Source organism: Varroa jacobsoni, unplaced genomic scaffold (genome assembly GCF_002532875.2).
Source record: "Varroa jacobsoni isolate VJ856 unplaced genomic scaffold, vjacob_1.0 scaffold_547, whole genome shotgun sequence".
Taxonomy (NCBI): Eukaryota; Metazoa; Arthropoda; class Arachnida; order Mesostigmata; family Varroidae; genus Varroa; species Varroa jacobsoni.
The window spans coordinates 64,219-74,186 of record NW_019213449.1 but is presented as its reverse complement, the minus strand read 5'-3'; the positions used below and the strand labels follow the sequence as shown (position 1 = coordinate 74,186).

General features: G+C 36.9%; 1 protein-coding gene across 3 annotated transcripts in view; it reads right to left on the bottom strand.

Annotated features, from left to right (window-relative positions):
• eas (ethanolamine kinase 1) overlaps nt 1-9,968 on the bottom strand; it is a 32,910-nt gene that overhangs the window by 17,062 nt on the left and 5,880 nt on the right. Inside the window, exons 2-4 of one of the 3 annotated variants that reach the window (XM_022834758.2) lie at nt 8,699-8,827; nt 6,872-7,276; nt 4,986-5,044 (exon numbers count right to left, since the gene is read on the bottom strand). In XM_022834758.2, coding sequence (XP_022690493.1) covers nt 4,986-5,020 — 35 coding nt within the window. In that variant the 5' untranslated portion in view covers nt 5,021-5,044; nt 6,872-7,276; nt 8,699-8,827. Of the gene's footprint in view, nt 1-4,985; nt 5,045-6,871; nt 7,285-8,698; nt 8,828-9,968 lie in introns of those variants that run through there. The other 2 variants (XM_022834759.2, XM_086968661.1) reach the window with 2 other exon arrangements.

Genomic DNA, 9,968 nt, shown 5'->3' with positions numbered 1-9,968 from the left:
TTACGTTTTCAACATCCAATCTCTACGAAAATAACTTGTTTAAGCACACTATGGGTGGTTACGTACTTTAGAATATTTAAACGTACTGCGTGCTGTGTTTAGATCAGAAAACTTTTAATAGATTCTGTTGTTGGCAAGAGGTATCAGAGAGGGAAATAACAGATACTTCGGTTTCCTGAAACTCGTTTAAAAATTTGCTAACGAGACTAACGTTTTTCTACCAGGTGAGGGGACCTGAACGAGAATAGGTCAGCTTAAATAGTTCACTCTAAAAAGTTGACGAAGCTAATCGTCAGTCCTTTCGGTCGATACTAAATAATACAGATTTGCATTTACGTTAGAAAGGCCGTAAATTCGGCTTTCCGGTCAAGTTCGAGCGCACTGGAATGTAGAACATCTACTGCGATAACGAAAATAGTACTGAGGGGAAGATAAAGCCTTAAGCTTTAGCATGCAATCATGGATCATTACTCCATGATCTCCGGTTGTATCTTAAACCGTCATAAATTAAGTGGTTGCTCAAAAAAATACCAGTCGGTATTAAACTCTCCTCTAAAACAAGAATGCGTTTTACAGTTCGACGAAACTTGTGACCCTGGCAAAAATGCCATTTGTACGCACCGGGTTGTTCATCGAAATAACGATTCATAAAAATGTGTGCAAGATCTCTATATCGAATTCCTTCCGGCAAGTGGAACAAGTAAGCCTTGAACAAAAGACAATTAAGATGATCTCTAGGTAATATGGATTATGCTGAAATGTGCCGCAATAGGAAACTAATTCAGATAACAATGCTTTTCCAAAAATGAATAGGCAGAGAACTAGCTATTATCAGTACAGAACACTATAAAACGGACATTGTTACGAAGCTGTATAGGGATGCGACATGCTTTTAACTAAAGCTGTAGATATTAATAGGATTCTATTATATTTCGCCGATACTAAGGCCTGTACTACAGGTACTAAGGCACGTACTCATCGTTTTTTAACATAGTTATGTAACATTTCAAAATATAGTTCATTTTTTATTTTGGCAGGCTTCGTTTACATTGGCTTAGTGGGAACATGGGTGGGATTTGTATATGGAATACGTGAAAAACTCAAGTCAATGTTTGAGAATGCGCAAACGTAGAATTTTCTCAATGGGATTATAAAGCTTCAAAATTTCCTCTGCGGCTAGAGGTTAAAATACATGACGAGGGGTCACAGAAATAATTTCGGAAAAATATACTACTAAAAATATACTAAAAAGGAAATACTGTAATTAATTGGGAAACAAACGCGTGTCAAGTGGAGTCTACTTTTTCTTTTGGTACTAATCCAAAGGAGTAGTAATAAAGGTTACTAGTGGTGCTAAGTCAATTAATGAACGACCTTATTTATCACACACATTTTTAGCACTCGATAGTAGGTTACTGTAGTAGAATTTCCCGTATATGTAAAATCCACATAAAGTTAAACGTTTGCTCTTTCATTTGGCATTAGCCGAATGAGGATAAAGTGAGCAAACCGTTAAATAAGCAGAATGAAAAGATTACATGAGATAATATGCAGGATTTTCTCAAATTGCTCTCGATGTAATTCAGCGTCTACGACGACCATTAGTTATAGCAAACGAGTTATCTTGTCGAAGAAAGAATTATTCTCATAAGCATCCAGTATTTCCAACTACTTAAAAGTATTTCGGTAGAAAAGACTATGCTTCTTCTTGCAGAAATTTCAAAAAGAAATAACAGTTTTGTAAACAAGAACAAGTATCCATTGGTGCTTACGAAAAAAAAAGCAGCAAGACTTATTAGGTCAGGCGATCTCAATGATCCGGCTACAGCCGCCTTTATCCTCTCCAGATTAATCGAACGACGCCGATATCAGATTCTTTACCTCGAAAAGGCATGCAATTCTTCCATCAATGCGCATACGAAAGTCACATTCTATATGCCGACGACACGTTCATCGAATATTGATTTCAAACACTCGTGAACAAAATCATAACAGAAAACTTTCTCCGCAAGATTCAATTATGGCGATACAAACGGTTTAATACTAAACAAGAAAAGAACTTAACAAACAGAACTTAGAGTTCACAGTATTTCACATATATGCCTCATATTCAATACTGTTGTAAAGATTAGGTAATTAGCAACCATACTAGCTAAGAACAATGTGAAAAGCGCAGGTGAGCGTGTTAATATAGACAGCAACATCATGTTTGGCTTCTCTGGCAATCCCGAAACCATAGACGGAGCCATAAATGAATGGTCTTAGAAACGATATTTTCTAGCGTATGAAATAACTTTTCTAAGCATTCGAGAGCGTTTTATAAAATACTTGTACAGGAAAACATACTCTGGCAGACGCGAAATATACGCGCATAGAACGAGGACGCTTCCGCTAAAACGATATATCTGCGAATGCTAATAATAAGGTTTTCGACAACAGGGATCCCAATGCCCAGAACATGAACTTAACTACAAGAGTAGTAGCCCGCCAGATCAGACTTCCTAAAGCACGCTTGTAACTAAGGCTATACTATTTATACAAACACCGTGTGTTACCTATAGGTATATAATTCGCACAAAAATCAGATTAGTCATATAGTACCGTCGCAAATACATAAAAGGCATTACCATAACACATGGAAAAGTTTACATGGAAATGGTTACAGAAGAACGATGCTACGCATAGACACTTTAGATAATGATTAATGTTTATAGCTATGCAGACGTCCCACACATGAGATGAAACCATCATTGACTATATGATTGCGAAAATCAACAATCTTCGAACTCAGTAAAGACATTTTTCTACACAATGTATTATCATAAAGAGCAGTAAGCGAAGCATAATGCGCTACACACCAGTAAGAGGAAAGGTACATACATGGTCTTTCTCTACCGCAAAACAGGGATTATTATGCCATGTAGTACCTGTATATTCAAATAGATAAAGTTTGCTTCAGCGATTCGCTGGCATTTGGGTAGTAGCAAGTAAAAGGGGAGACTCCTAGATTTACGCCGATATCCATAAGTCCTTGGCTTAAAGTTTTCAACCCATTCTTATCTTTAATGTTTCTAAGGGATACTCTTCATTATATGACCTAATTAGCATACTGGTATTAAGAAAAATCAGACTTTCGTCTGTACACATTTGTCCTCTTCTTCTACTTTCTCAACCAAGGCGGTATTTTTCAAACAATCACGTATTTCCTAAAGTGACGACTGTCAAACCACGTTTCAGATAAATATCAACCTTTCGCAGTAACATGGCTACGGAGACCCCATTGGGAAAAACGCTTTTTTACTGGGTTCTGGCATGCCTCTGAAAAGATTGATTTCGGGTTTTAAAATATCTTGTGTAGTTCAAAGTCATGCAAACAAAAGCATTCCTCACATAAGCTTCTGTCGCATGAACTGCCTGCAAAGTACTTCTCACGCCGTTTTTTTGGAAAACAAAATTTGGACCGATATTTCTACAAAATGACTGCCACTCTTACATCACACGATCGAAGCGCTGTCGATATTACCGCCCGGATCACATGTACGATACGCAGCACCGATGGGGAAGCAGTAAAGTGCAAACAGATCAGAAGTCCTAGATAAACTGGTCTAGAGGTAGATCGAGGTTAATGTTACGAACAAGCGCCAATGCACAGGCATCGAATAACTTATAGCTGGTTTAGAGTTTAATTGCTCGGACGGAATAGCAAGCGTCGTTTACACAATATGTCGCCTTGAATCGGGACTATAGGCTGGTGATGGTGTCAGTGCTGCCAACAAGACCAGCACGGTCTTTACCTCAGTGTCATTATCCTCCTTTCTTCAACGTTGCTCGAGGTAGGAGACAGTGAATAACACAACAATGAAACAGAATGATCAACGCCACCCATTCACCCTTCATCATCATCATAATGATGAACTTTTGCGTCATTGACGCTAACGTGCATTCCTTTTACCGTTTCTGTTTGTTTGTTTAGGCAATTTGAGGAAACCGCCCATTATTGCTTAGCAAAATAATTTGAGCAAGCTAAAATGTCTGATAGGGCAACCTCCCTCAGATGCTTTTTTCCTTAAAATCAAGACTTTTTCAAAGCAATACATCCGCAATGGGTTTGACAAGTGTGATCAAGTAACGATACTGAATACGTAGATCCTAACATTTGAGTTACAATCAATTTCGAATAGTACATCTTACACACAATAAATACGTACTTAACGAGGCACTAAATCAATACAAATGAGAAGCAAGCAATTGAGAACTTACACAACTGACTACGGTAAATGATACCTATAATAGAAGGCCCTCTGTCAGGAATTCCTAAGTTTAGTTTAATGTTAGTATGAGCAAATCTTGAAGCATTTTAGCTTTGGTAAGTGTTGTCCGTATTTACTGGAGCCTTTAATACTTTCAATAAATAGCCAATTTTACTATCGCAATTAATGCGACCAGCATTTAATTACATTTGTTGACACTTTTTTTAGTGTTCATTTACATATTCTGAATACGTACCGCACAGTATTAAATATATTATTCATTGTACCAGAAAAATTGCCGCCGTGGTAAAATTATATAAAAAACATTATATTGGTACTCGTTAGTTTACAGTTTGTTATTTACGTGGAGCTGACTAATCCGACTTAACCTACAATCCTTCTGTGCGTAATGTATGTGTATTAGTTTGTCATTTTAAGAGTAAACGCAGTGTATACATTCACTACATAATATGTCACTGTGATTTGTTTAAATGCTGATAATATTCGTATGAGATAGAAACTTCGAGAGTTATGGGGCTATTGCTGATGACGAATGGTCGCCTCTGGTAATGCTAGATACGTCAGAGACACTTGCCAGCATGATTCATTATATATTATGTACAAACATCAATCAATAATAGCTATTATTATTACTACCAATAGTATATAATGAAGGATATTAGTGACATGGATACCTCAGAATGCATTTAAAAAATAAACTCTTAGCAATTTTACCTGATCGTCTCCGTTGTCCTTAAAAATTTAGTCATAAAAATAGAATCACTTGCTGTACCCTGTAAATTGACAATGAAATATCGATCGTCAGTTATTAATCAATTGATAAGTGTACAAATAAGTTGCTCTCAGTTTTTTATTAACGTGCAACTTTGTTTTCTCTAGCAACGTTAATATTCCAATCATCAAAATGTACAGCCTATTTCTATTTATCAATCAGTTTCTTTGTAGTAAAATGTTATGCTTGTTACATGCAAAGGTAATCAGGGAACCATTTTATAATTGCCTCTATTGGCAATTGGATCTAAATGAGCAGAAACCCGAAAAAAGGCTAGATCTGGCAAATAAGCCTTACGAAAAAGTACCTCTCAACCGAGGTGGTTTTTTGCATACTGAACGTTCTATCGGGCCAAGTGTCATCATAAAGCAAAATCACTCTGTGGCTCTTTTGGACCACTCCAACCGGCAGAATTTTTAATTGAACTACTCTGTTTAGTTAGCCAATGCTTATAATGTTTCTTCCAATAACCATTTTACGAGACTTTCGAAGTTCACAATAGAGCATCTCATTCAGGTCCCGCTAAACGCACGGCGAAACCCTCCTTAAATGGATTGTTCATTTCGTGTCCGATCTGAACTTGAGCTTTGCATTGAAGTAGAATGTGCCAGCAAAAATTTGACATGGAAAATGACTTTAAATAAATAATGTTTGATGGGGTCTATGTGGTTCCCTCTATTATGTATATTTATTTATTTATTTGTGGAAAACCTACTTTCTTGATTTCTGTACCTTCTCATAATTAGCTGGGTCACCCCAACTGGTCAGAAAGCTCTTGCTGAACATGCGCGGAATTTTGGCCCGTGGGCGCAAATTAAGTATTTAAAAGCCCCGTCACGTTTATGCTGTGAACTTTCTAAGACAAATCAAGATCAAATAGTGTGAAACACTAAGTTATCATCAGGAGTTTAATTGATAAACCCAATTGCCAAGATAAAATTCACTCGCATCTAAAAGTGAGTAGGATACATTGCCGCTTGACTCACATAGGAATTCTCTTTAGCTATCTACTGTTAGTTAAAAATAATATACAGCTATAACACCTAGAAACGCGTAGACCGATGCCAGAGTGACAAAAAGCGGATTAAATTTTAAAGATACCTTTCTTCAAGCACGGCTATAAAACAGCATTTAATTTTTCCGCCAAATATAACAGCTGACTGCTAATCGCAGCAAGCCCATTGGTGTTAGGAAGGTATATATATATATATATATATATATATATATATATAAAGTTAACGGAAAGACCAAATTACCACTTTACAAATGTATCAGAGTTACCACCATAGTAGTTATCAGGTCAAACTACATTTCCGATACTTCTAACCTAACTAACATAAACATTTGCATAGCTTTTATAACTCGATTCTATTGACATCCCCTCACCGTTTTACATATAGCGGTCTTCGCGAAAAGGATAGCTCCTCTTAATAACCTGTTAATGTAATGCTACTAAGTATTGCTATTGTTAGGTATCGGTTGAAGAGAATGAGTGTAACAAACGCTTAATCACGCGACAGTGGCTTATCGGTGTACCTATGAGTTTGTCGAAATTTGATTTAAACACTGGTTATGATTAGAATTATCGTAGTAAAACAGTAGCTCATTCTAACAGGAAATAGATGAACGAATGGGACATGAAATTGTTGCAGTTAGCTTTACAGTCAATTCAAACAAGACATCAAGCGAAGTTTTTACCTTTTCTCTCTCTTGCACTCTCAACTTTATGACATATATCTTTCATCGAAACCTCTTCATACACTATCATGTACAGCTACCGTTAATATGTCCAGTAACGTAAATTAAATTCGAAATTATATTTACTTACCACCGCATTTTTGAGCGTCGATGTGTTGCTGATGTCAGATAAGTGTTCCCGCGCCAACTGTTCCTTATCTATAGCTCCTCCAACGATAACCTCTCGTCCTTCTTAAAGCAACATCACGACAATATAGTAATTATCCAAAATGGTAATAACAGCACCGCCATTTCGCACATTTTTTCTTCTTTTTGGAGCCGACCAGACGCAGACGTTGACGGCTGGGTGGGTGGGTAGGTAGGTATACGTTGTGTGCTTCGGAATGAGCAGAGCAACAAAGAGTTCTCAGAGCATAAGACGATGACAATTATAGTGTGAGGTTTTTTGAGAAGAACTGAGATCTTTGGTGGTTGGATGATGATATTTTACAAAGTCCGCCCAAATTTTTTTCTAGCGCCAATTCTGTGACTTGTCCTGTTGATATACAAAATACGAGAAGATCTACGGTGAATTGTATTCGATCGGACAATATGCTTAGCAATGTTAATATAAACCTGTTAGCTCGTATGCGTTGACAGTTGATCATGACACAAATGAATGAATGCAGTCAGTCATTGTTCATCACAAATTCCATAATTTCGGGATGACGACAGATGATGGCCCAGATAAAAAAAAAAACGGTATTTTCGATATGTATGCAGTGTGCTATGAGGAATTTCGAATAGGTTTAATTACGGATGCAACTATTTATAGGGTGGTAAATTTATATCAACAATCTTGTATATGTTTTATGTATTGCTGCGCTAATAGATCCTACATATATACATGAAAACGGTAGGCCGGGAGAACGAGAAAAACAACACAAAACACCGGCAAACGGGACTATTGCTGCTGTTGGTGTGCCCAGCAGCCGCTGCAGTATGTTCAACTCCGAGCCTAGGCAGCTGTACAAGAGACAGAAAAGGGAACTGTCTGTGGAGAGCGCGCTAAAATCTGAGCGGAAAAATAGAAGTAAACAGAAGTGCTCTTTCTACAGGGAGATACCCATAGGAAATTTCGCTCTTCGAAACCCGGGCTTGGAAGACCCATATTTCGTAAATTTGTGCAATCAGAAAATTAGAGAAAACTTATCTTTGTCCCACACCATGAGCTTCGATACGATTGTTTAGAATTTAAAAACACGTCATAGTGTATTCTTTTTATTCCCTTTCATTTTCGTAAGTGCTCTGTGGTTATGCTATACACCTATTACTTTGTATTTCACAATATTATCTAGCATTGGCAAATGTGGTATTATAATAATTGGACGTGATAGCTGTAGTTATCTTGTATAGAAAAAAAGTGGATCTTTCTGTTTGCATTGTAACAATCTTTGAAAATTATAAACTTTGTCTTTGGACAAGCAGCTTCATGGCGAGTCAAATGCGCAAACTTATCCTACAAAGCAAAATTTGATAGAGGCCTATATAAATAAATCATTAAGATCTTTAACCTGTTTAACAGTAAATAATTATGCCTGTTTTAGTTAGCTTTCTCTCAAACAACCCTACCCTTGTCTTACGTTAGCCTGTATTTAGAGCCACTGTTGAGCTGAGATAATGATGTCCCACCGCAGACAATTATTGAACAGTCAAATTTACTACGGAATCTCTACTAGTATGACTCTTTTAAACAGATTTTGTTTTTTTTTTTATTTCCTATTCAGTTAAATGGTCTTTGATAATTAACGCCAGGTATGCGACGAACATTCCTACGATGACATCGTTACAACATATACAGGCCGTCAATTGGCACCGTTTTAACTACCGAACCAATAAGCTCCAAACATGCAGGCAATGTTATTTTGACGTTATCTTACACTTTTTGGATCTACCTTAAATTTTTCACATGCTTTACCTGACATTTAGGGCAAACTTGCGAGAAGTATATCACTCGCATAGGCGACCAGAGCAAAACGAACGTGTTCTTGGGTAGTTGCGGACGTGGCGGAAGTTCTGAACGCATTTTGAAAAAGGCCACGTTGCACTGAAATGTGCAGTCCCAGAAGAAGCAGAACATATTGTTGGGCGTATAGATTGAAAAAAAAAATGAGGTTCACTGGAAATATTACTACACAAGTTACTACACCATCCACCAACAATCTCACTAAGTTTCTTTATAACTGAATTTAACTTCTTAATAATTATTATATTGTATTGCACTATAAAGCTTTGGGGCTGAGGCTACTGAAATGTGTACGTGTATGTAGTTGACTGTGTATTGTTAATATCCCTGACGACGTATCTAGCTGAAGCCAAAACCTTGTGTCTATCATAGATCTGTTTTTGTGTAACGACTATGAAGCAAAACTCAGAAACGACCTAGCCAATGTGTCAAGGCCACAAATGTTGGCTCTCTATTTCAGCGGTTAGGCGAATAAATCTCGATATGACATATCTCTAACCCGGAACTGGCTTGTTTTTTTTTTGTAGAACTATCGAGAGGAACTATCGATATCTTCAACACATTTCGTACAAAGGGAAACATGTCGACGTTTTCCGTTGTACGAAAAAACTTTTTGTCATAGATCCTGTAATATTACAAACAAGTATTAAGTACTTTATTGCTCGCTTTGAGTAATTCTTTTTAAAGTTCAGAATTACCTGTACTATCGCATACTTTATTAGGTTAATTGACTTCGCTTCAGGGTATAGCGGACTTGTGCCACACAATCACAGCCTACCCTCTGTGAGTCGCAAATTATGTTAAAATACAAAAAAAATGTCTTTACAATCCCTACATTATTAGCTTATTATACACCTTCGAAAGACTTAAACAGAAAAAACTATTGACTGATTACTTCTAGTCAACATGATCATTGCCTCCAAAAACAAGATGGTAAAATATTTTAAAAAATGCTAGAGTACAAGTTGTTGAGTTAAAATAAGTTAAAAAACAGGTTAAAATAAGATAACGTCTGGGAAATCGAGCATGTAATTTAGAATTATATTTTGAGTGACATGCCAATATGGGATGGGCATCCCTTTTTCGGGGATTATCTTTTGAGTTTCTTCGAGGTCGCAAGTAAGTATACTTGGCATTGGTTGAAGATAACGGTTAAACACTTGTGAACGATTCGGGTTAGTAGTTAGGTTAGCTCTGTGGTTAAGTGGTATTTAAGTAGCAT